General features: G+C 43.8%; 1 protein-coding gene across 1 annotated transcript; it reads right to left on the bottom strand.

Moving 5' to 3' along the window:
* Window positions 1–47: 47 nt before the first annotated feature.
* rock2a (rho-associated, coiled-coil containing protein kinase 2a) lies at window positions 48–25,926 on the bottom strand. Its single transcript, XM_084675575.1, has 33 exons — window positions 25,266–25,926; window positions 14,625–14,706; window positions 14,400–14,500; window positions 13,999–14,136; window positions 13,440–13,700; window positions 13,092–13,236; window positions 12,664–12,802; window positions 12,469–12,560; window positions 12,107–12,266; window positions 11,585–11,648; window positions 10,907–10,995; window positions 10,452–10,500; window positions 9,046–9,181; window positions 8,636–8,727; window positions 8,181–8,427; window positions 7,884–7,990; window positions 7,488–7,647; window positions 7,077–7,237; window positions 6,704–6,888; window positions 6,485–6,554; window positions 6,295–6,398; window positions 6,015–6,201; window positions 5,643–5,736; window positions 5,346–5,440; window positions 4,880–5,071; window positions 4,309–4,477; window positions 4,098–4,168; window positions 3,902–3,990; window positions 3,581–3,659; window positions 3,180–3,447; window positions 2,601–2,814; window positions 2,242–2,341; window positions 48–1,487 (listed from the first exon to the last, which is right to left on the bottom strand). The coding sequence occupies exons 1-32, from the start codon at window positions 25,362–25,364 to the stop codon at window positions 2,254–2,256; spliced, it is 4,227 nt and encodes a 1,408-aa protein (XP_084531701.1). The 5' UTR covers window positions 25,365–25,926; the 3' UTR covers window positions 48–1,487; window positions 2,242–2,253.
* Window positions 25,927–26,966: the final 1,040 nt, after the last annotated feature.

Raw genomic sequence — 26,966 nt, 5'->3', positions numbered from 1 at the left:
GACCTCTGCTTCGATACCTGAAGAACAGCATACACAGCACAACAATCCAAACCGGAAGGCACATCCATGTCTTTATTGTTGAACTGGTTATCATAGAGCTGTATTAGAGCAATATCAAACATGCAATCTGGATGCAGCGCCTTTTAAATACAAAGTGGACAAGGCAGTATAAATAATACAATGTGCACTGTATGTCGTCATGTAAAATATATACCATGTATATTTATTTATATATGTATAAAACGTGCTTTTCAGAAGCTTCTTGGTTAAAGGAGAGCACTTAAAGCACACACCTATTACTCTCCATCTGTAAGATACACACCACGTGCCAAAAGAGGATATTTTTTCTTTTTCTTTTTTTTTTACAAAAACATATTATAACAGACATTCAAAACAACTTCAATTGCATGTTACTGTTCAATACTTCAGCTTGTGGGATACATTTGCGGAACTTGTCATTTGTTTAACAACAAAATAAGTATCTTTAAATTCCCCTCTTGTTCCCAGAAATTTTCAAATTAAATGCAGAATTTGTTTATACCACAAGTGGATTTACCAAAGGCATGAAGGCAACAGCACTTAGTGAACTTCAGGGGCAGAGGAAAACATGCATTGCTTTAATGTTGGCGGTGATAGGTAGCCCTGATCAAGTAGACTGGAACAAAAAACGGTATAATGTTGTGGTCATACATTGCTTATGTGTCGTCTAGTTCACCCAGATGTACATTCAAACGAAAAGGAATCAAGCTAACATGTAATGCCTAACCTTTGCATCCTTCGCATTCAATTGGTTGCAGTAAACATTTCCCTCAAATAACGGTCATGGCATTTAGTTAGTAGAAGGTATGGTCAGACACATACAAAAGTGAGTGCCTTTGCCAACTTCATCAATGTGATATCCAACCATGCGTTAACAGTACTTATTTCGTGGCTGTAGTGTTCTGAATCCATTATCTATTGTAGATATGTTGGCTATGAGCAATCATCTATTGTACTGTGTAAAAGTCTGCGTGTGGGTTCAGGTTGGTAGAGAGGTGGGTAACTTATCTGATCTCCTCAATCCTGACAGTCTAATCCATCAGCAAGTGTTGTGTCAAGATAAATGCATCTGTCCCATGCAAGTCGCCTATCCATTTGCAGTTGTGAGGGTGATGTTCTGAAGGAAGCGAAACGTACTCGGACTGAACCCATTTGCAGAGTCTGAGAATCTATTCACACTGCTAACAGGAGTGAGTTTGTTGGCACACCAATCTCCAGAGTCCAGTGGATAAACTGACAGGGAATGACAACAGTTTCAAGACGGCAACCAAGTGAAAACTCACCTAAGTGAAAGATGTATGGAGAAGCTGGATATAAAGTCCTCAGGAAAAGTGAAGTAGGTTTATATTTGTGCATCCGTGTCAGGTCATATGCAAGAGCGTATTGTTTTGTTAGAAGGAGAAAGACCCACCACCTTGAAGCTGCACCACACTCCCAAGTAAGTTTAACTGGAGAGAGAAAGAAAGAGATAGGGGCAGTTAGTTTTTGGTGTGAATCATCATTGAAAATACTGGTTACAAGTGTCACACTGATGTCATAACATCAAGACACATCTGATCTCAAATGCAAGTCACCTTGCAAAGCACATGCACAGAACAACAGTAGCATGCAGTTTACACAAACTCTCGCGTGAACACACCATCTTTCCCACAAACTACAAAACACGCTTCCTGGGCGAATGTTTTATTGCAAAACTTCACACTTGTCACAAAACAAAACACAGTCACTTTTACACAAAAATAAAAACAGTCATGCACACTGGAAACACTGGCACACGACTGTTAGGATTTGTGTCGATGTATGCTGCTGGAGTCTTCCCGTGTAATCTTGAGGCCCTCTGGTTTGGGGGGGCTGAGGTTAGAGGGATACACGTCACAGACGAGCCTGCCATCATAACACTCTACAGTAATCATACTAACAAGTATGCGGAATTGAAAATCAATAAAAATAGTTTGTTTGCTCAAATACAATTGATATTACACTAGGCTTTTGAAGCACAAACAAATGTCTGGAGGTGTGTTAAAGTACAGGTCAGCAAAACACAGACTCTAAACTTCTAGAAGGAACCGTTTCTGGATCAATAACCCAAAAATGTTCGAAGATTGAAAGACACCAAGAGCGAGCAGTCAAGTGTTCCACAGCAACCAAACATGCGCCACACTTTAAACTCATAATCTGAGATTCTGAAACATGATACCATACCCTATCTTTTCATCAGAAATTAAAAGAAAAATCCCCATCAATATCGTCATCGACATCATCCAATGCCCAGTGCCAGTCCTGAAGACCAAAGTTGATAATTCTGAAAGGGTTAAGCGATGGTGTTTGCAGATTCCTTATTGAGTGATCCATTTCCCCCCCCATCTACTTTGTCAATTACTTAATAATCAGTCACAAATTACAAGTCTCCAAAAACCTGGGGGAAACTACTCATTCAAACTCTAATTACCCTTGGTTAAGTTTCTAAAAAAACTTTACATAACCCTTCACTTGAGAACCAACTGTCAACACCAACCATTCCTCACAATCCAGTATTTTGACAATATGTGCCCCCCTCTCACCTGCTCTTGCTGGGGGGTAGTTGGCGGCTGGGTCTCCTCATGGACTGGCTGGGCTGGACCTTCATGGAGGCACGGGGAGAGGAGCGGGCAAAGTGCTCGGGAGCAGGAGGCTTCTTAGGGATCCTCTTTACCAACCGGCCCACCCATTTCTGCTGTTCCTCCTGGGAGATGGCTAGGAGCAGCAAGTTTTTGGCTGTCGACACGTCATAATTCACTGGAGAGGGGGAGGACAAGAGGAAGGGAGGATCGGATGGTTACTCAGGATGCTTACTAAAAGAATGCTTTGAGATATGGCAGCCATATTCTCCACCATAGGGTGACTATAAAACACCCTATAGACAGGTGTGAACAAACCATACAGGTGAATGCGTACACAGAACGGAGCACATCTGCATACAGAAACAACAGCTCTTTCCCAATAAGCCTTGGGGATAGCTAAATTCGACTTGACAACTATTGCCAATAGTTGTCAAGTAAGAAGTAATAAACACCATACTTGTGTACTAGAAAACAACAGATACAGGGGTCTCAACTAGTAGGTATCAAATGCCAACTAAAAGCCCCCCCCTCTTTCCCTACCTCTGCAGGGTGCGATGACCTCCTCTTTCTTGTCCATGTGGTCCTTGTGGCACTTGATGTGGCAGCGTCGGCACTCTAGGGCGGGCGGTGGCTTGAACATGTTCCACAGAGGCTTGGTGCAGGCCTCGCAGTTGGTGGGGAAATGGTAGAGTGTTGGAATGAACTCGTGGCCTTTGTGGCAGATGTAGCTGGACTTCTCTCCAATGGGAAGAGGCTCAACAGGAAACTCCGGCTCCTTCTTGCTCTCTCCCTCGTTGGCGTACAGGATCTGAAGAAGGATGGCGGGACGAGTCACAGCTGTCATCAAGATCATCTAGACAGTATGCGTGTCTGAGGATGGATGCATTCCCGAAAATGAATGCATTCACTAAGTGGAACATAACAAAGAAAACAGTTATTACCTGGAATATCCTTGGAATTTCTTTGGAATCTGCTCGGTACACGTCAGTCTGGGTGACAGGTCTAACATGGAAGAGTTTGCTGCAAGTAGCGAGAAATATAAAAAAGAAAACATTAATAATATGAAAATATGCAGTGTTATTAGCAGACTACATTGTTATGGGTGTATTGTATTAAATGCTGTAAACAAAATGTATGAAAGCAATCATTTTTGGAAGACCATTTTTGGCTAAAAAGCTTACTATAAGCAACAGTACAAGCCTTGGTCGACTTGACTTGCCATCTTTGTCATATGAATGACAGCACGTCATCATTTTACTTACTCTATGTCAAGCACCATGTAGGGGTTTGACAGCTCCTTATCTTGCTCACTATTGTAGAACAGAATCTTCTTACTGCTCACAACCACATACTGGGGAAAATTGAATACAAATTATATTTACTCAAAGACGGCCGGGACAAAACACTTGTTTTAATGTTTGAATAGAAAATTAAAAACTGTGAAAAATGTGTTTTTACTTTTTTTTCCCAGCCAAACTTCTTGGTGTTGTTCCGTACAGGGAGAGAGAGCCAGCCCTCCAACCTTGTTTCTAAGAAGGAAATAAGACAACACATTCATATGAGAACTTGATGAAGCAAGAATTGAAAGGCAATTGGGCTAGTCAATAAAAAGGGAAAACATAGAATTATTCTAAAAACATTTTCCCATGTGTATGCAGTCAGGACTCACCTGTGTAGGAGTCGTCGGTGTCAAACTCGGGCCCGCTGCTGACGCTGGCGGAGTCCAGGGAGTGAACGTTTACAGACTGGAGAAGGTTCCGCAGCTGCTCGATGTCGCTGTCCTTACTGTCCAGGGCCATCTGCAGCTCAATGCGCACCTGGCTCTCATCTGCTATTTGCTGGAGAAAAACATTTATAATATTTACATATTATTCATTTAGCAGATACATTTACCCATATATTGTGTCTAACAAGTAGCAAATACAGCAGCAGATCAAGAATCAAGTGATTGTACTGTGCCTAGTAAATCCCGGCCAAAGTAACCACATCACAGCTACCAGGCAGACTGCAACAAGAATAATAACTAAACAAAACAGTTATAGTCCTGTTTATATGGTGATATGATGGATGATTAATTTAGGGACATATCCTTTGTATCGGCCACCCACCGTCCATGGTGTTGATCTTTGCTTTAGTTAAATGAAGGTTAGTGTAAGGTTGTGTTGGATGCAACCACCTGTTGTCCTTTCTCTGACCTCAGTGGTTGTGTTTTGGTTAGTGGGAGGTTTCGTGTTACTGACCGCCTGCATGTCGTTGATCTCTCTCTGGTACTTGATGATGGTGCTATTGAGCTTCTCTTTCTCTGAGCGTAGCTCCAGCTGCAGCTTCCTGTTCTCCTTCTCCTTCCGCCGCACGTCCGTGTCGTTACCACGGCGACTGCCTCCGCCACGCAACTCCTTCCTGTTCATGATTTCCGCTAGTTTGTTCACAGCCTGACATGCAAGCACATACAGTAGAAGCAGTCATTATGTGATTTTATGCAACCCCTAACAGTGATTTTATGTCTGAAACAGTAATGTATATACATATATATATATATATATATATATATATTATTTTTTTAAACAGTTTGATACACACCTATTTTTAGGTGTTGGGTGAAGTGTTTCCAAGGCTATTAGTTTGTTTTAAAGCAGTTGGATGGGAGTTTTATACTACAGAGTAGTATCAAATAAACCAGAAGGACTTTGTGAAGTGTGCTCCCACCTGTGTCTTCAGTGTCCTTTCTGTCTGGAGCTGCTTCTCAAACGTCAGCTTCATTTGGCTTATCTGCTGCTCCCCATCCATCGACCTTTCCAACTCTGAAAACACAGCAGACACAGCTTTAGATACAGTGCTAACGTTCTCCCGAGAGCCTACTCCATAGACTGTGATGCCCTGAGGAAGGGCTGTGGTCTCTGATGCAGGATAAGAACTAAATGTACATACATACATACATACATACACACACATATACATATATATATATATATATATATATATATGACGAAATGACCAATGAACCTTCAAGAGTCTCCTTCAGTTTGTTATTCATCTCTTCCTTCTCATTGGCGAGGTTGGCCACGTCACTTGTCAGCGTGCGATTGGCCTCCTCCAGCTGTTAGGAAAACAACAGGCAATCAACTTCACAGAAAAGGTGCATTCCATGAAAAACTAATTTTAAGTTTACAAGTTTTGGACAATGATAAGAGGTGTTTCCTTTGCTATTGAAGCAGACAATAGTGAAACCACGCTGTAGGAAGCAAGTCTTCTTTACGTATAGCTAGCGGCAAGCAGTAAGTACAGAAACACATCTTGCAACATCCCCCAAAGACAGAACCAAGTCTGCTCTGGCACCCATGTCTGTGCGTGGGGCTCCACGCCCCCTTCCCTCACCGAGCCAATGGTGATGTCCTTCTCGCCCAGCTCCTGCTTGTGGCGGGCCATCATCTCCTTGAGCTCCAGTTCCTTCATGATCTTCTCCTTCTCCAGGTCCGAGTACTGCTCCTCGGCGATGGAGCGTGCCAGCTGCTCCGAGTCTGCCTTGGTCAGCGTGATCTCCAGCTGGGCGGCCAGCGAGTCCCTGAGAAGGGTCAACGGTCAAGTAAGAGGTCCTTCGAGGTCAGTCAAGCCGAATGGGGGACCGCAAGCTCCAGACCAGTATGGTTCTACCCACCTCTCCTCCTGTAGCTCCTGAAGGGATTGCTGCATGTCTTTGTAGAGCTTGTTTTTCTCCTCACACTCCTCCTTCAGCTCCCGAACCTGGGTCTTATACAGCGTCTGGTAGGTACAGCAAGCAGACCTACATAAAACACACAAGTTTCCAAATTGTTATATGCAGTTGCATCAGCAACATACTGACTTACAGAGAAGTACTGCTCCGCCTCCAGCTGATCCTGGAGTTCCTTCATCTGGCCGTCTGAGTCCTGCCGTTCCCTGCAAGTACAAACGCACACTTAAGGGACTGTGTGCAATCTTCCCCTCCAAATGGAATGTAGCCATTGACTCGCACAAGCTATAGAAATGGATTCTTTAGATCTGATTTCAAAATCAAGACTGTGTTCTCCTTTCTAGCAAGGACTGACTTCCGTAGCTCCTGGTTCTGCTTCTCCAGACTGCGTTTGATGTCCAGCAGGTGGTTGGCCTCCTGTTTGAGCTGCTTCTCTGAGGTGCGCAGTGAGTTGAGTTGCTGGTTCTGGACCTTGAGGTCATTCTGGGTCAGACTGCGCTTCTGGGTCTCCTGCTCAATCTTCAGGGTCAAGTTTTTCACCTGGCAGAGAACAAGTGGAAAAGATGAGGATGAGAAAGGGTAATTAAATTGTTTTTCTCGGTTGGAGACTGAGTCATAATTCAGTTTTCCATCTGTCATTCACAAACACAAGCATGGACCAACACACAAAGAAACACAAAACGCGTGCCCAGAAGTAAACATTTGCAGCCACAGGCTCCGATACAAACCTCCTCTGTCAGCCTGTCCTTGTGCCTGCGGAGCTCGTCCAGCTTCTGCAGGGACTGCTTGTAGTCACAGTCCAGCATGCTGCTGTGCTTCTCCAGCTCCAACATGCGGTTCTCCACCCGCATCTTAGCAGCCCTCTCCTCCACTAGCTTCTGCTCCACCTCTGAAGGGACGACGACACAGGGGAGGGGAGGAAAAAGGGGACAGAAGAGGGATGGAGAGAGAGAGAGAGAGAGAGGGGGCCAGAAAAAGACCAGAACAGAGGGACGAGAGAAGGACGAGCAGGCAACGAGGGTTGTGAGGAGGGTTCAAAGTGTGGCATGGGAGAAGGGGACATTCAGTTTCAAACCTAATTCTATCCACCGTTCTCATGTGGTGGAAGGAAAATGAGTGAATGAACGAAGGGGCCTTACCTTTCATGGCCTCTGATTTGGCACCCTCTATGGACTCTGTGATCTTGCTCTTGTCAGCCAGCCTGGCTTTGGTGGCCTTGTGGGCGGCCTCCTCTTGCTCCAGACCCTGCTGCAACACCTTCAGGTTGTACGTCATGTCAATCTCCTTGTTGCTTTTCTCCTATGGAGCAAAGGGGGGAAGGGTGAGCAAGGAAGAATGACAGAAGGATTCAAGGCCACAACTCGAGCAATGGCTTTGATATTCATATAACATCCAAATAAATTTATCAAAACGTACTTGTTGTAAATTGACTTATTGCCTGGACAGTAGGACGTATTGAAGTCCTAAAACAAAGTGTTTGTTTCTGTAATGCCTTTTCCCCAGGTGCCCATACTGCAAGTCAAGTATCCTCTTACCTTCTCTAGATCTGTGAGCTTCTCTTGCACTTGTCTCTTTTCCGTCTCTGCTTTTGAGAGGGACTGTCTGACCTGCCGCACTTCATTCTCCAGGCCAGAGATTCGGCCTAAACACACACACACAACAACGGTAAGGGAGAGAGTGAATAAGAGAGCTTCCCAAGTTTACAACATAAAAAAATACACACCTCAGTGCAACATGTGCACGTATTAGTGCATTCCAGGGTTAATCTATGCAGACACTCCTTCCACACTCCCCCCCCCCCCCCCCCCCATCTCTCCCTCCCTGCCTCTCACCCTGCAGGTCTGCGATGGTCTCTGAGCCCTGGCTGTGCTCCCTCCTCTCTGCCTCCAGGGCAGCCTGCAGGCTGATGCAGTCCTTCTCCAGGCCCAGCTTGCCGTGTTCCAGCAGGCAGCACTTGTCCTGCAGGTCCCTGGTGTTGGCCTCCAGCTGCTGCAGCTGTTTGCTCGTCTCTGTCTGGGTCTTCCTCAGCCGGGCAGCTGACTCTGCCTCCACCCTCAGCAGCGCGTTAGCTTCCTCCAGCTGGAGGAGAGAGATACACACGCACGTGCAGTGCGCGCACACACACACACAGGAGACACAAACATGCAGACACACACACCACGCACACACATAATTTGCCCGTTGTCTGCCTAATATTTTCAATTAATAAGACACAAGTTAATTATATTTGGGTTAGTAAAGTCTTATCCAGAAAAACAAACATGAACACATGCACATGCACACACACCTGCCGTTGTAAGTGAATGTTCTTCTCGTTGGAGATGTGAGAGTTCTGGTTTCTTCTCTTCATATCATCCAGTTGGTCTCGAAGACCGTTAACTGTGGAGAACATCTGATGTGAGCATGGAAATATAGCATGTTGTATTGTTACACTTATATTTCTTAATATTCCTTTGGTTGGCAGCATTAATATTTGTTTTTTTTTGCCATCTATTTGACAGCTGTTATTGTTGTTTATTTGGTGTTTGGCAAAACTAAACTGAAAGTACAATAATTGTTGTCATATCTGCACAAACACCGTCATAAAAATGCCCTTCTGTGACTCATTTTATGTACAATAGGTCAGGAACGAGTTGCGTTATTGCCACCCACTCCTCGGTGCTGTTTGTACGTCTCTGTGTGAAAGTGCAGTCTCACCTTCGTTTTCCAGGCAACGCTTCCGGTCCGCCTCGCTCTCCGCCTTCCTGTGGCTCTCCAGGCTCTTGTGCTGCAGGAGAGCCTTCTCCCTCTCCAGCTGTCTCAGGCTGGACTCCAGACCCTTCCTGCTGCTAACCTGTCAAAGACACACCCCACTCTTAGTTACTACCCACACAGCATCTATGAACACACTACCAAACCAAACAACAGCTCCATGACTTTCTCGTTACAAGGACATTCCTTCAAGTGAACAAAACAAGGTAGAGATTGGTACCAGTTTGGCTACTACAAATGTCCTAATATAATTTCCACAAAAACAACGGGAGACAAGAACTGTACTATCTAAACAGTGCTTCTAGCCTGCTAGACATGCACATAAAAGGTAAGAGGGCTGCCATATGTTGACTATGAACCGCAGTGTGTAGTGTTGTTGAGCAGAGTTGTTGAGCAGTAAAGATATTTGAACAGTAAAGATGCCCTGTTAGGTATCCATGTCCCATTAAAACAGCAGAAAGTATTTATTTCAAACAAAAGGAACAAACCTAAGCTAAAGAGGTCAGAGAGAGGGAAAAAGCGCACTCATGTTTTGTGCTGTATTTTTATTACAGAAGGATCTTCTTTCACAGCCATGGCCGTGCCTCTGTCCCCAGTGACTTCCCTGGTGTTCCTTCATGTTTCCTCTGGTGTTCCTACGTGTTTCCTTTGTGTTCTGGAGAGTTTCTGTTGTGTTCTCCCTGTGTTCTCCCTGTGTTCTCCCTGTGTTCTCCCTGTGTTCTCCCTGTGTTCTCCCTGTGTTCTCCCTGTGTTCTCCCTGTGTTCTCCCTGTGTAGTCCCTGTGTTCTCCCTATCCCCTGTCTATCTGTGTGCGTCTGTGTGATGGGCATGTCCTCTCCCTCTCTCCCCTGGCTCCCTGCTCCGGCTCCACACTTGCTCCTTGTCTGTAATAACCCATCGGTCTTCCATTATCATTACCCTCCCCATGTGTATTTAGGTTTTGCTCCCTTGTGCAGGGTCTGATTGTTAGTCTGCTGGTTGCGTTTCATGTGAGAAGTGTTTGCCTTTGTGTTCATGCCCATACGTTGTCTTGGTTTTTGCCTGTAATTGTCCGTTGCTTTGCATCCGATTTCTGAGTACCTAGTTTTTCAATTTTTTGGAGTTATCTAGAAATACATGTCAGTTATTTTGATCCTTTCTGCTTGCCTCTCCTGCGTTTGGGTCCACTTGCTCTGCTACACACCTGACATCTTCACGGAAGCATTCAGTTTGTCACCACTGATACATAAATTAACATGATAAAAACACAGGTTGAAGCCGCAGTAGGATGATGCGCTTGTTCCAACACAAAATAAAGACGTGCATTGTAGTAGCAACAAGTGTTTTGTGTGAACTTGTTCGAGACCCCTCACCTCCTCATCGAGTTCTTTGGAGATCTTCTCAAGACGAGCGCTGGCAGTTCTGCAGGAATGGGAGAACATTTAATGTTATTCAGAATTCAATAATGTCAACTCAGACTACAAAGCTCAGAGAGCCTCAATCCACTGAGTGCTCCCCAGCACAGCAGGGTCTCGTTTCACATATCCAAACGACTAAAAGACTGATTAATTGAATCGGGTATAACAGCATTAAGCTGGGCCAGAAATCTGTCCGTCTGTTTTTTGAAATGTCTCAAGAGAGGGAGCCCTAATCTAGGATATGTGCATTTCTACATCAGCTGGTCCGAGAGATGCCTGTTGCCCTGCTGAGGATCCCTCCTACAGAGAATCAGGATGAGGGGAAAGGAACCACAAGCAGCAAACTCCAAAAAGCAGAGGTTAGCGCTGCGTGTGTGGAGCTCACCAGAGACGAGCTGGAATGTTCTTACCTGCACTTGTGGTCCAGCTCGTCTTTGGACTGCATCTCGTTACTCAGCTGCTCCTCAACCTCATGAAGCTTCTTCTGCAGAGCAGCCGACTGGGGGAGAGGAACGAGGAGGAGAACCACCTTAATTACTTATCAAGAGACTCTTCCAGGAAAGACAGGCGTTGGTGCGCTTCTGGGATTACCATGAGGCTTCTATCTGCGTATTACATATTTTATTATAATAAGGGGGCACTTATGACCAAGCTTAAAGCACTTATTTATTTACTCATTATATTCTTCTGCACAACCAATCCAAACCAAGATTTCACTTGAACAGAGATCACTTTAAAGGAAATGTAGAACTATAAAAGAGTAATAGATTGATTTATTTATGTTTGTCTCAACAAACTCAGCCGGTAAAAGCTGATTTTCTAGGATAAGCCTTTTACATTAGGGATTAGCTGCTTGGTCTGAGTGTGTTTGAGACTAAGTAAGAAACTTCTGTTAAGCTAAAGGCTAAGATAATGATTATGTTACAAAATGATTTTTTTTTACCTTGCCAGTCTTATGGCAACATTACTGTTTAGATGTTTACATTATTTGACTCGGACTGAAAAATTGGCCGTGTCCTGAATATGAGTGACATTTTCAGTTAGCAAGAAAAAACGCAGAAAACAGAAGAAAACAGTCCTGTACCTACCTCGCCTATCAGTGATGTTGATTTCTCATGTGCAACTGCAGAATTATTTGAGTCTTTTAGTAATCTGTTGAGAAAAGGGTGTTGTTAGAAAACAATTGATTTATTCATTACTGTCAATGTCAGATGCCCAACAGCTCAACTGCAACACTCGTGTCACAATGTGTTTATCTGGCTGGATAACTGATTGAAGCTTACTGGTAATTTCTCAACTGTTGACTGATGGGAAAGTTACAAACATTTGGATTCAAGACTCATCTCAGATTATGGTGGTGTAAAACCATTATAGTCTAAAGTTTATTTTTTATTTTTTGAATACGTTTGAACATCAGACATGCATCAGAGAAAATGATGGCGTAAAGTCATAGGCTGACAATGCAAAGAGGCTGTTTAATACAAAAACAACCAAATATGCTTGATTTATCCCGTCTTTCGCCATGGAACAATGGAAACATTCCAAACAGCAAATCTGAACTATTTGAAACATGTATATGTCTCCACTCTCAAAGACAGTAGCAGACTCACTGGTTCTCTTTGAAATAGGTGAATCCAACAAAGGGAAGCTGGTTTCCCACAAAAGCTTTGGGAGTCGGAAAGGTCTCTACATCGCCTTTATCATCCTCAATCTCATCAAAGTTACTGGTATCAATGTCACTGCTAAGCTCTGGTACCACTGGAGCAGCCGCTATGAAACAGAGGAAGAGAGAGAGACAGAGAGAGTACGTTAAAAAAATCTGAAGTGTACAGAAGAGAGTGGGGAGGGAGGCAGGGTGAAAGAAAGCATTGTCTAGATACTTCAGCATGGTAATCATTCTTCCTGCATTAAATCCCCAGCTCAGAGAACAGCTTTGAAGTATTACAGGGTCCTTAGCTTGAAGAACACTTACTGTCTCTGATGGTGTTGAACGTCCACTGGTCATTCTTGAAGAACGGGTGTCTCTTGATTTCCTCCACCCCGTTACGACCAAGCCTCACCTCCCTCCATAAACAAATCCAAATGGGAGTTAGTAATCTGGGAATACTTGAGCGACGGAATGAGTACAGCAGTATTGAGCATGGTCATCATCCTGTCCTGATCTTACCGGTCAGTGAGGAAGGCACAGATGAGATTTTTGGCGTCTTTTGAGATCTCCACATCATCTGGGAAGTTAAGAGAGTTCTTGTGATCCATGATCTTGCTGTACGTTCCGACCAGAGAGTCAGCATAGAACGGTGTGTCACCTAGCAGGGAGACCCATTACAAATTATATTTCTGAATCATCATTCAAAAAAATGATATCTAGTTTACACTAACCAAGCAACTTAACCACATACAGCTAAATTTCCAAATGTGAGTACTTGTAGTATTTGTGTCATGTGATATCAAGACTGTTCACAACTTTGCGTTGTCTTTACTTCTAAATAGAAACCCAAAGTAAAACCCTTTGTGGTTTGCTGTGCACGGCCATTTAAAATATTTCACAACCACTGACAGGTCTGTGGGGATTGTGGATGTTAAAAGTCAACCCACCGACTAGCATCTCGAAGATGAAGACTCCTACAGACCACCAGTCACATTCCCGTCCATAGTAACCATCGCCCCCCTGGGACTTGAGCACCTCAGGAGAGATGTAGTCCGGAGTTCCAACCGCAGTGTCACAGTGAACCATGCCCGTCTGCAGCAAGACACACAACCAAGATGACAAACTGACATTCTTGTTTACAAAAAGTTTTTTGGGGTGGGGGGATTGACAGACCATAGGCTATAAAACAAAAGATGATATTCTGGAATAGCTTGTTTGTGCAACAATATAATGAGATAACTAACCTGGTTTCAAATCCCACCCCGAAAAAACTGCACCGAGGACAAGAAACTCACCGTGTCCATCTTCATGCAGGTGCCGAAGTCGGCCAGTTTGAGATGTCCATGCCGGTCCAGGAGCATGTTGTCAGGCTTGACGTCGCGGTGGATGAACCCCATGGAATGGATGGCATCCAATGCCATGACCACCTCGGCTGTGTAGAACTTGGCCCACTTCTCCGGGACGTCGTAGGTGCTGGTGAGGTTCACCAGGTCCCCACCAGGCATGTACTCCATCACCATGTACAAGTAGCGGTCGTCTTGGAAGGCACAGCACAGCTGCACCCACATGGGGAGAGGAAAGTGGGATTTTAAGTTTCCTGGTTCTTAAGTGGGGTTTCCTGCCGCTAAATTCTCAAACTTTATCACAAAAAACTTACAGTATGCAATAAAACTGTCCTGTGTTCTGAGTTTATATCACATTTTGCGTAAATGACCGTTTTTGCTGTAGTGATGAGGGACATTTACTCACTAGATTTGAGCAGACCCTTTCCATCTTCGTTTTAGTTAGCTTGAAGTCTTAACTCCTATGTTATAATGACAGCTGTGGGCTGTGTGCCTGCACCGTGGGCCTCACCTGAACAACCCAGGGACTGTTGGCAAAGGCCATGATATCCCTCTCCTCCCAGAAGAATGCTGAGTCTGAGCGCTTGATCATCTCAAACTTGCTCAGCAGCTTCATGGCATACACCTTCTGAGACGCTTTGTGTCTCACCTGGGGACAAATGGAACATCATTGTCACATGAATGAAGTACGACTGTGGAGAATTCACACAAGGTCAAAGGCCACCCTGTCTGTAGATACAAGCACACAGAAGTATATAATAGGAAGCGGCTGTTTGTTCGTTTAAAGTCTTTCACCATGATCACCATGCTTCACCAGGTAAGAGTGCATAGCACATAGGCTAAACCCATAACGCAGGGGAAGCTGGAAAAGGCCCCAAACAATCTTGAAACAAAAACCACATGAGGACTCACCAGCTGCACCTCACCAAAAGCCCCTCTGCCAATCACTTTCACTCTGTCGAAGTCCTCGGACTTCATCTGGAACTCTCGAATATGTCCCATGACTTTCTCATCTGCCAAGTTGGTCGTACATACAGTCACAGAAATATATGCATTGAAAACCAATGTTTTATCGTTTTCATATTTGGGGGAAAAAAGTTGATTCATTCACCCACAGGCCCACATTCATGAACTTACATCTGTTTAAAAATGTTTCAACGTTTTTGTTTTTCCGTAGAGCTGGGTAGTCCAGATCTAAAACCAAGGCATTCATGGAATCCTGTGAAAGAAGCAGAAAGCTGCATGATATGGTAACAACATGGTCTGATTATATTCTGTCAAATACACATCATTGGAAAATAAAAAGTGCACAATAATGAGCAAGTTTCACCATTGATGAAAGAATAACAAAAGTTGATTGTTCTAGGAAATCTTATTGTTCATGACACAAAATTTGGAAAAAAGAAAGAAAGAACAATTATACAAAAGGATATGACCAGTCAATATTTGACTACTCATCAGGTTTAAGAAACTGTCACCTTATGCCCATGACAACTGAACTCATGAAACTCTGCCATTCCCTGGAGAGTGTATTAAGGCATTCCAACATTCCTAACTTGCTCTGGGTTAATTGCCATCACACTTAGGATCTTTTTATTTATTTATATGGGAGTTATTTTAAGAAACACTGTGGAATGCAAGCACATGGGTTGCCAGAATTACCCAAATTAAATAGGTAAATAAGTTATTCAAGCCAAAAACAATCCCAAAGTAAATGACAATTATAAATCAACAATGTGAGTGAACAACAGAAAGAATACTATTCTTTACGCTCACAAGAACATTTGCGATGGTTTATTCATTTAAATTGTGTTGCCTATACTCTCCAGCCTGGTTGTGGTCAATTTGAAATGCCCAAACACTTCACAACTGTGCCTTTTTATTTTAAAACTGCTAAGACAAGCATTGCAAGACAACTTACAACAATCCCTCTCTCTCTTCCAAATCGCTCCCTCCCTCCCTCTCCCCTGCAACAGGCAGGCTTGGGTGAACCAGCCATTCCATTTCATCATCTAAACTCTACTTCCCATTGAAGGACTGACCTCACAAAAAAACTACTATTTAAGGGAAAAAGCACACCCACACGCACACAGTGGATCCCCCTTCGAGCTCAGCAATACAGGAAATGATACACCCCGCCCAGAATAATTTCACTGTGTCATGAAGCCAGTCCCTCAGTGTGTAAGCCATTTCCTGAGAAGCAGCTTCTCTAAAGAGCAGACACAGCCCTCACCCCACAAACACACCAAGCAGCATTTGACACAAACTGGCACATGCACAGGTTCAAGTATCAGCACTGCAGACCTTCACAGAATGTAATAACTGCTTTTGTATGAAGAAAGCTCTCGTGGAACTCAACTATATAGCCTGTTATGACACTACAGCCCCTTTGGAAAAAGCATTAGGAAAAACACTCACATTTGCATATCCATTTTAGAGCAGAGAAAACTCAGGATGAAGGAAAGCTCACTCATTGCGTGTGTGTGTGTGTGTGTGTGTGTGTGCGTGTGTGTGTGTGTGTGTGTGTGTGTGTGTGTGTGCATATGTGTGCATTCAAGGGAATGTGTGTGGAGGCCTGTTAAGTGGCCCAGTTGTCTAAGGATACATAGTGGGAATTTGTGAACCCACCGCAAACTATAAACTCACTGGGTTTATGGGTACCAAAGAAGATCTTATTTTAAATATCCTTTTAATGATGATGTTTCACACAAATAGGATGCCCACTTACATTCATCCAAACATACCTCCATCCCACTCAAGCAAAGCAAAATGTATGCCAACAACCTGGATGGAACAAGCTACTTTAACAGGTTCCTCGAAGACTAGAAACCCCACATTTAGTTACCAGTTTCCCACACATTCACGAGGCATCTTCAGTTCCGTTTTTTTACATCCAAAAAGTGTACTTGTCTGATGTTGTTTTTGATTATTAAAACAACCCTTCTTGGTGCAGGGTTTCACACACTTTGTGCATCCGTTCAGTTTTGTTAAGATTCAAAACCAACTTCTTATAGACAGTATCTACAAAATCATCACCAGTTGGCAGACTAGTAATCACACCCTCCATATCCCATCGCTTCGCTAGATTGAGTCATTCTTTAGCTTGGCCACAACGGCAGGCTGCTTGCAATCAGTACAACGTAATCAAGCCAGGTTGCTTGGCAACATGAAAGACTGAGACACAGTGAATTACAGAGGGGACCAAAGTTGGTAACAAGCTCAAGCTCATGTCAATGCCATGTACTGAAATGAAATTATACCAAACATCAAACTTTCCTAACATCCTGCAGCAGGATTCATTATGGACAGAAGTAACTGAAATGTGTATAGCTAAAAGCATAAGTCAAACAGAATGGCTAGGCTTTATTGAAACAGGCATCACAAAAAAAGAAAAGAAAACATAGATCCAGTGAAGGGTGAGTGACCTGGGTCTGGACATGTCCTCCACGAGGCTAAGGACACTCCACCTGGCAACCTGCTGACTAATGGAAACCTCCTTGGGGCTCACAACACTTTTGTTTCATTCTCTTGCTGACTATACTTTCTAAGAAACTGGGACAGAAAATTCTCTGGAATCAGCCTAAATTAACATCTTCAAACAAAGTGTAAATATGGAGATGCAATACCAGCACATCTCACCCCTATGAGAAGAACATTTCCCTTGTGCCAGTTCCTCCCAAAAGCCCTCATCTCCAGGCATGTGGAACCGAAAACAACCTGCTCTGGACTGTAAAAGGCTGTAGTAGAAAGCTATGTTTTGATCAAATTCCAGACAGTTAAAAATAGTTCCTGGTAGAAACGGAGGCCAGTGTGAAGTGAAGCAGCAGGCTTTCATAACTCTCCTCCAGACACAACTGAGAAATTCAGTATTCACTATACAGCAAAGGCCTCCCATTTTACATTGAGACAAGGTTGATGAGGGAGGGCTAATTTTGAAAAGTTTGAGACTAGTATCACATATCTGCTTCTGTTCATCGCAACCGTACAGATGTCGTGAAAACAAAGTCATTTAAAGGACCATGGCAAGCAGGTTTCCAAACTCAAACTATATTGAGTTCTTCCTGTTGGTACCCGACTACCTGGTACAGAACAGAACTGGTCACTAACCATTGAGGAGAGGTTTAATGAGGTACCACAACAAGACGTGACACACGTTACAAAAACTGTCTGATCATGTTTCATCACAGTGTTTGTCATAGGGCTTCAGTACCACTGTTGTGACTTAATGTGTGAAATGTTAAGAGTGTAAAAACAGTGTTCCAGTGCTGTGTGTGCTCTGTGTACCTACAGACGTGTGCCCTGTGTGTGTGTCAGTGCGGTAGTAGTGTGTGTACGCTCTGTGTACCTACAGACGTGTGCCCTGTGTGTGTGTCAGTGCGGTAGTAGTGTGTGTACGCTCTGTGTACGTACAGACGTGTGCCCTGTGTGTGTGTCAGTGCGGTATCAGTGTGCGTACGCTCTGTGTACGTACAGACGTGTGCCCTGTGTGTGTGTCAGTGCGGTATCAGTGTGCGTACGCTCTGTGTACGTACAGACGTGTGCCCTGTGTGTGTGTCAGTGCGGTATCAGTGTGTGTACGCTCTGTGTACGTACAGACGTGTGCCCTGTGTGTGTGTCAGTGCGGTATCAGTGTGTGTACGCTCTGTGTACGTACAGACGTGTGCCCTGTGTGTGTGTCAGTGCGGTATCAGTGTGTGTACGCTCTGTGTACGTACAGACGTGTGCCCTGTGTGTGTGTCAGTGCAGTATCAGTGTGTGTACGCTCTGTGTACGTACAGACGTGTGCCCTGTGTGTGTGTCAGTGCGGTATCAGTGTGTGTATGCTCTGTGTACGTACAGACGTGTGCCCTGTGTACGCTCTGTGTACGTACAGACGTGTGCCTGTGTGGGCAGTCGTCTCCTGGAAAGGAGGCCGTGATGGAGCGCTGCGGCTGACGGCCAGATGGATGAACAGTGTAGGAGTGGGAGGAGCGCTCCCCTTCGTTTCTCTCTGCTCCCTGACATGACCGCTTCTAAAAATAAAACACATTCCAATCCCCAGGTAATAAAATCCTTCCCGGCATTCTCACGTGCAGCCGTTTATGACTACAGTGAGGCATCTCTTCACCAAAAACACAATCCCACTTGAATTAGCTCCCGGGAAGTCAGCTCCTGTGTTCATTCAACAGGCACGTTCCTTTAACACCCCCTCCTCCCACTTCCGGGCATTGCGATGGACCATGAGTGCATGTGACATGGAACACATGCAGGCGATCTAGCCATTGTGAGGAAACTGCAGGCCAAAAGAGCCTTGAGGAACATGACACATCACAGAGGACACATCACAAGACTCTGATCAAACAAGTTTAACTTGTAGTACATTCGTAGGCCGAAGGACATCAACCATAAACATCCAAAGGCCACACCTAAAGAATGCATAGTAGGATGGAACTCAAGTGCTCCAGGTAGGAAAGACAGTATTTCCCTCGTTGTTTACATTTCTGCTGGTGGCCCACTCACTGGCATGCACGCACTGCTGTGTGTGCTTACGATTCTAAATGTCTTGTTTAACACCTCACACTGGGTGTTCCCTCAGTATTATGGAAAATCTACAGATGAATTCTGAATATCTGCTAGGTCTGAGACTAATATTGCAAGGTGGGAGATAGCGGCCTATCTGAAATGTAAAAAAAAAAAATGTTAGTTGCTGTGACTGTTTTGGAGAAAATGTGTTTGTTGTATTCTTCTGGAAATAAAACTAGAATAAATCTCTATTAAAAATGTATTCATTGAAAAATAAAGTAATTGCAATTAAAGAGCTACATTGTTCTCCAGAGGGTAATTAGCCTTAGAGCCTATTAATAAAGGAGGAAGAAGAGGACAGGAGAGGGCATCTTAAGAGAGGAGGTGTGCAGACTGGCTTGTTTTGTAGAAATTGGCCCAGGCCACCATCACACCGCCATATATGGCAGTGTTTCTCCCCAGCAGCACATCACAGCCAGCACTACTGCCTGCGAGGCAGTGGCCACGTTCCCAGAGACCAAACCGGACACAAACTCCACTGGCTGTGAGAGCTGCAGCTGTGGATGTGTAGTGCATGTTGGACTTGAACCACCCCCCTTCCTCCCCATACAAAACACACACATGCCTCCCCATCACCCCTCTTCTGTAACTGCAGATGTTGGGTGTGTGTGTTGGGTGTGTGTGTGTGTGTGTTGGGTGGGGCAGTAGGAGAAGTGGGGAAGAGAGAGATAGAGAGACAGAGAGAGAGAGAGAGAGAGAGAGAGAGAGAGGGGGGGGGGGGAGGAGAAGGATGGGGTGTAAGAGAGTGAGTGATGAGGGGGGAAACATTTTTATGCAAATATAATTACATTTTCATAGCAAAGGCTCTGAATGTTTTGGCTTATCAATCTCTAAGAAGTAGGAAGGTGCCTGTTTCTACACCAAGCTTACGTACTCTTTATCAAATGGATGCAGTCGTGCTATAAGCCGTAAAAAACAACACAAACCCACTTAAGGTGCACTGTGTCTGGCTGGAAGTCCAACGATGAATTACCTCTAACTGTGAAGCACTCTCAGACTTGTACTCCATCAGTTCAAACTGTTATGCGTTTGCTATACACAGACACTTCCCCAGGATCAATCAGCCAACTCTCCCCACTCAAAACAAGTGAGCAGAATTCATAAACAAAAAGGCTGGTGAGAGAAAACAAAGGACAGCAATGTGGGGTCGAAGTCTTAACGTGCTTGTCTTTTAAGATAAACATTTGCCCAATCATTTACCCAATCAATTTCTTAATCTAGTCCCAATCCCCAAACAATCCTAGCTGATGATAAAACTTCCTGTACAGATGGAAGCGCCCAAGACAGGCAGACAACACAGCCACAGATGCAGGAGACAACATTATCCAACACACGGGTGCGGCTCTTCCTAAAATGTACCTTTGAGAAGCAGATGATCAGCTTCAACATTGGATGCATGGAATACACTCCACTCGGCTTGAAGTGCTGCTACTTAATCAGAGAAGGCCTGGCTTGAATGAAAGTTATTGATAGTGTCCTGGTGGTTTGTGTGCTTGAGTCTGAATTATGTATGGTTTATTGTTGCGCAACAGAGCAGAATGCAGTTATTTTGGAAAAGCAAAAGTAGAAACCAAGAAAATAGAATAGAAAGGATCTATAAAAAGAACAGTCCTAAATAACTCAAATCGAGTGCCAGGTAAAGATTGAATTTTACAAGTTCCAGTTACACATATAAAGTGCCTCTCCTAATCATATTACATCACAAATGGAATTCCTTGCATTTGCTGTTCTGCAGTGAGCTGGGCATTGGGTTCCCTGTCCACCTGCTTCATCATCAGTTAGTCATTTAGATTGATCTCAATGCTACGCATGAGTTTCCAGACAGAGTCAACAGAGGGGCGTAAAAAGAAAGCGTTGCCAAAACATCTCTCCTGGTTGCAAATGAAAAATACAAACTAGACAAGAGAACCTACTGAAACTACCAGGTCTCGATGACCATTGTGTTGTGGTCAGATTCGGTGCTTATGTTACCGTTGTGTTTATCGTTGGAGACTGCAGGTTTATGAGTCTGTCAGTGGTCATACTAGGAAAGAGTGATAGAGTAGAGTTTAGAGTTGTGTATGTTTGCAAGTGTTTAGAATAGAAAACAAATCAATCATGAGATCTTGGGGGGCGGCACGTGCGCGTGCACGCGCGCGCGCGAGAGAGAGAGAGAGAGAGAGAGAGAGAGAGAGAGAGAGAGAGAGAGAGAGAGAGAGAGAGAGAGAGAGAGAGAGAGAGAGAGAGAGAGAGAGAGAGAGAGAGAGAGAGAGAGAGAGAGAGAGAGAGGGGAAAGTGCAGCAATTCAGAAGGACTTTGAGCCCCATATATAGTTCCAACTATTTACTCAATGAGGTCATTTCCTTGAGTCGAGAGAAAAGGCTACTCATGCCGTAGCAATCAAGTGTGCATATTTCTTTATCTTGAGAATGGCCTTTCTTAATGCTAGGCCTCAGTCATCCTTCTGGAGCCACAGTTTCCCCCAGAGCCCTGCCTCTCAGATCACTAAATGAACCGATCTGGGCTCACACTTCTATGTTGTCTCAAGTCCACTTTAATCTCTAATAAATGACCACTTTCAAGATTAAAGCCAGTGGGGATGAGTATTGGGTAACTGCGAGGTGACTTAGATTAACATAATATTCTCTGAGAAAAGTGACTCAATGTTAAAAAGCTCACCTACTGGAAACTTAATAACACCAGGCAGCAATGTACCCAGATGGCAGTCCAAACAGCTGACAGGGCCAGATTTCAAATTGAAACATAAATTCATGACCATATATCATGTTCCAATGCTGCTGAATCAAAACACTACCACAAAATGGTGATGCTTGACTGCGCTGTAAAGCACATCATTCTCTCCATGGAAAAAGGTTTATCTGTATTTGACTGCAATCATGATCTCATCCCCTTATCCTGGGACTCGAGTTTCCAGCAATGTAGTACACTTTATAGAACCCCAAATTTTTGCTAATCTAATTCAAACTATGTTCAATGACTGGAGCTGTAGTAAGATTAGCCTTAAAATGCACAAGTTCATCAAACTACATGTACACAGACAGACACACACAATTACACACATTCCTTTTTGACTAGTGTGTTCCTTACGAGAAGCAGCAGTGTCTTTGTGAAACTTGAAGCATGCAGTCCCTGACTGGGAGGGAAGCAGGACAAAGGTCCTTGACTGGGATGGAAGCAGGACAGAGGTCCTTGACTGGGATGGAAGCAGGACAGAGGTCCTTGACTGGGATGGAAGCAGGACATAGGTCCTTGACTGGGATGGAAGCAGGACAGAGGTCCTTGACTGGGATGGAAGCAGGACAAAGGTCCTTGACTGGGATGGAAGCAGGACAGAGGTCCTTGACTGGGATGGAAGCAGGACAGAGGTCCTTGACTGGGATGGAAGCAGGACAGGGCTCCCTGACTGGGATGGAAGCAGGACAGGGCTCCCTGACTGGGATGGAAGCAGGACATAGGTCCTTGACTGGGATGGAAGCAGGACATAGGTCCTTGACTGGGATGGAAGCAGGACAGGGCTCCCTGACTGGGATGGAAGCAGGACAGAGGTCCTTGACTGGGATGGAAGCAGGACATAGGGCTCCCTGACTGGGATGGAAGCAGGACAGAGGTCCTTGACTGGGATGGAAGCAGGACAGAGGTCCTTGACTGGGATGGAAGCAGGACATAGGGCTCCCTGACTGGGATGGAAGCAGGACAGAGGTCCTTGACTGGGATGGAAGCAGGACATAGGGCTCCCTGGATGTGGACAGACACATAGACAGTCTGCCTGAACCGTAATGCTCCAGTGTAAAAACAACAGCGAAGGTGCACTTCCTTCTGCACGGAGGCATAGCTGGAGGGAGACTCTAGTGAACAACACATGGCACCATCAGCCCCTTTAAAGGAGGGGATCTGCTCCAGTTGACTGAAACAGCAGAATGCAGCAGAATGCTGTCTCATCCCAGCAGACTGCCAGCAGTCCTGTCAGCTCTCTGCAGTCTCTCAATCAAGTCAGTAGAAGTTGGTAAAACAAAAGAAGTAAAGCCAAACCTTTAACATCGATTGTGTCTTTTCAGTCATGAGTGAACGTGTTATAGTAATTAGGGAAGAGAGGATGGAGAAAGAAGAGTTGATGGGCTTTTAGGAACTGACTTTTTGGAGACCTCTTTCAGTGCAATATGGAGAGTGGTATCAAGGGCATACAAAAGTGCAAATCAAAAGGGAAATTATAGGGTAGAGATAAAAAGATATGATCTTATCTCTTTGGGCATGTTGAGAAAGTCAGTCTAGTCCATGTGATGTCAACAAACAGAACCACCATATGAGAGGGATGCTCCCCGACAGAACAGACATGACGTGTCACTTGTGATAAACATTCTACAAAGAGTAGGTGCTTATGCTAGTAATACCACTTCAAATATGGTCCATTTTAACTTTGGCAGGAAAAGTAGTTGGTTAAGAATACAGCTTCAAGATTGTGTTTATTGATCCATCACCCTAACCCAAGCTACACCAAATGAGTAACAATATTATATCTCAAAATGGTTGCACAGCACAATACTAAACTTCCTGTATCATTATAATAATACAATTATTTCCGAAATAAAAACTATTATGTAAAAACAAAATGTGGCATGACAAGCAGTCAGGAATATTCCTGATGTTTTGTAAGAGGCTTTATTTACTGCATATTGCAACACAACACCTGAACACCCCCAGCGTACAACATCTATATATTGACCACCAGTGATAATTTAAGGCCTGAAACTGAACAGAAGCTTGGCAGCCCTGAGACTGTATTCCCTTTTACCTCAGCCCCACATAGATCTAAACACACCCTATGTTACTGCTCCCCATTTTCACAGACAGTGGAATACTTTGCATGTAACTAGAATCAAAGGTGTGTGTGTATGTTAGAGAGAAGAATATTGTGATTGTCCTCTTCCATCTCTCTCAATCACAAGCGACATGAGGCTGCTAAAAATGTCCTGGGGTGTGAGAAGGCTGCAAGCTATCAACCTACGCACTCTTCCCACACAACTTCAGTCTAGAGCACTCATCAAGCTCTGATCTCTGCAACTATGCAAGAAATAAACATAATATTTCTCTCAGCCAAGAAATAGGCCTATCCATTATCTACTTCAAGGCTATGTTAACAAGAACTCTCACTGGGAAGTACAGAAAACATGGGCCCAGAGAAGCAAGAAGAAATATCGGATATGCATTTGCTTAACTGTGGTTGAAAAGACCAAATAACAAGGAGGAAAAAAAAGCAAAATAAACTTTCATACAGGGTGTAATTACAGCACAAATATTGCCCGCAGGAGTGCATGAATGCACCAATCAATATGCTGCCTTTACTAGACATCTCAGTGTTCGTTCATTATCTGGCATTGCTTTCAGTCATGTCATATCATACAACATGTACGCTTGTAGACCTAAATAGAGTTGCAATGTCTGTCATATTCCGTACCGCTATCAACTGTAAGACAATTATCATCTTGGAGCAACAACACAGTCCAACATCTTCTGCCATGGCTCAGGAGAGAGGCGAGCCATAGAGTCATGCCATCAGTGTCCCAATGGTCATCGTGCCAAACGTCAATGGCATAAACTATCCGTACGATTACCCCATTCCTTTCCAGGCGGAAGATGGCTCTACAATTTAGCCGGAAATAATAAGGTCTCCATAAGCGGGCTAGACATGCTGATTCCAGTGATCCATATAATCTGCACACTAATCTGCCGTAGTTCGTACAAAGTATTCCAAACTAACGATTGGAGCTCATGCCCGTATTTGTTTTACCTTCCAGATATGCCTCGCGAATGGTGTACTGTTAATTTCACAATACTCGTAGCCTACACATTGTTGCACACATGTTGCACCTATGTAGCTATGAGTTACATCGCAGTGTACATCCAAAATACGATAGCGAGTGATATGTAGTCTATTGTATTGCTGTCGTATAAAGCCTCATAGTCAACTGCTGTAGGCTACGTTTTCTGAACTATTATTTTGCATAATCAAAGTGTTGGTGGTGGAGAGGAAGTAGCTGCTTAAAAAATGACAACAGAGCGCATCGAACATTTAGAAATGTTCGAATCAAACGCTCGTACCCTTAAAAAAGATCAATTTTTGGGAACGTTTTCATCTATTCTTCTGTGAAAACTGAAGAAGCAGTGTGGATACAACAGAGGGTTATTAATAATTAATAATGTAGAATAGACGTAGCCTACCAGCAAACTTTCCAAGTTTATCGCAGACCGTGGATCTTTTATCATGGCCTCCAGTTTTATCAACCGGTTTTCCATCCGTCTCTCTGCGCCAAACGACATCTTTGGAATTAATAGAGCCTGCTTCTACAAATACGACGAACCGTGTAAAGACATGAGTTTACATCAGAAAAGTGTTTTGTTCCTAAGCAATGGCCGTGGGCCTAGCTGTCTTCCACTCGCCGCCCTCTGAAATCGCCTCTCAATTGTAGGCTAGTGCACAATGAGGAAAAAATATTCCAAAGGGAACTGCAGCGCACCACAAACTTGCACGGTCGTCTGGTCCTCGTGTTCCACACTTTTAAAAATTAAAAATAAACTTATGGTACTGTTCTCCACATTAGATCATACATACTCCACACGGCGATTAAGTTTGAATTTTGAGCAACAGGGCGTTTTCTTTGCCCCCCTCCCCTCTCTTTTTGGGCGCCTCAAAGTGCTTTGCCTGAATTTAAAAAAAATCCCGACAGAGTCTGCAGTTTTCTATATAAAGCATTAGAAGATCCTCTTACGAATTTTCTTCAAGCATCATTGATACAGGCGATCTGACAAGGTAAATACTGCCGTTCTCGCGCTAATTAAAACAATGTTGTGTTCCTTTGCTGTTTCAATGGTCAGTTTAACACTGTACTAGTAGGCAATGGCCAAAGAGCCAATGATTTGACCAAATGGTAAAATGCAGCCCCCGTGAATTCCACTCTGAGCTGGGTTTCTCTCCTCCCACTGACATTGACATGCACAGAGAACCTCCTCTACCCATAAGCCTTCTCTTCTTTCTATCTCAGTCCAACTATCATCTAGAGTTTAGACAATGCAAACTGTACAAATAGTTTCAATTCGACTTTACATCTTGATCTTGTTTAGTATTGGAGTTTGTCTACAAATAATCAATATTTAGCTAAATGTGTGAGGAAAATCAATATTGCTCGAACTGGCTGAAGGACATGGCTTGACCAATCACGTTAAGTGTAGTACGTTTCAACATTGGTGAAACCTGTGCGCAGTTAACGTTATGGAACGAAATATTTTCTTATGACATGATGGCGTGTTGTCCCAGATATATCCAGCAGTGGGCGCTGTAGGGGTTACCATCAGTATGTATTACCTGATGCCCTGAATAATTTGGATACAGTAAGTACCTACTACCACTAAATGGATAAAACATCCTACACATGATGTAAGACATCAGTACATGCTCAACCCATCTGATCTAAAAAGCCTGGATGGGGGGAATTAATGTGGAGTCTATGGCAGCTAAAGTATTGCTTTCTCCAACCTATGCTCTGATACGTGTGAGATTAGCCACGATCTAACAACAGCTAGACAATGTTAACGCTCACACAGTCATACATTTATTCGCACATGCACAAACCTACACAACACATTCTCAAGATCACTTGAAAATGTGAGATAAGTAAAAAAAATAGTTGCACTCTCATTCTCTAGTGTATTTTATGATATTGGCATAAGCACAGGACATATAGTATGTCTTTCTGTGTGAGAACAGAATGTGCAGGCTATTCTCCTACACTAGACTAATATTACTCCGTTCTTGACGTTTTTACTTAAAACATACATTGAGTCCAATTAATTTATTCCAACAAAAATAACAATGTTGACTAAACCATATAATCTTCTTGGAATAGATGCAATGTGGGGTGAGTA

The sequence above is a fragment of the Hypomesus nipponensis genome, chromosome 3, assembly GCF_054491055.1.
Source record: "Hypomesus nipponensis isolate SF chromosome 3, ASM5449105v1, whole genome shotgun sequence".
Lineage (NCBI taxonomy): Eukaryota > Metazoa > Chordata > Actinopteri > Osmeriformes > Osmeridae > Hypomesus > Hypomesus nipponensis.
Note: the sequence above shows the minus strand (reverse complement) of the source record. Positions and strands in the feature narration are given on the sequence as shown.

What these genes read in the sequence shown, in the direction of transcription:
- rock2a (XM_084675575.1), bottom strand. Translation starts at nt 25,364, where the DNA reads ATGTCGTTTGGCGCAGAGAGACGGATGGAAAACCGGTTGATAAAACTG. An exon ending in TGTGCCTTCCTCACTGACCG is followed by an intron (nt 12,561 to 12,663) that starts GTAAGATCAGGA and finishes TTGTTTATGGAG; the next exon opens with GGAGGTGAGGCTTGGTCGTA. An exon ending in AAATTCCAAGGATATTCCAG is followed by an intron (nt 3,448 to 3,580) that starts GTAATAACTGTT and finishes ATCCTTCTTCAG; the next exon opens with ATCCTGTACGCCAACGAGGG.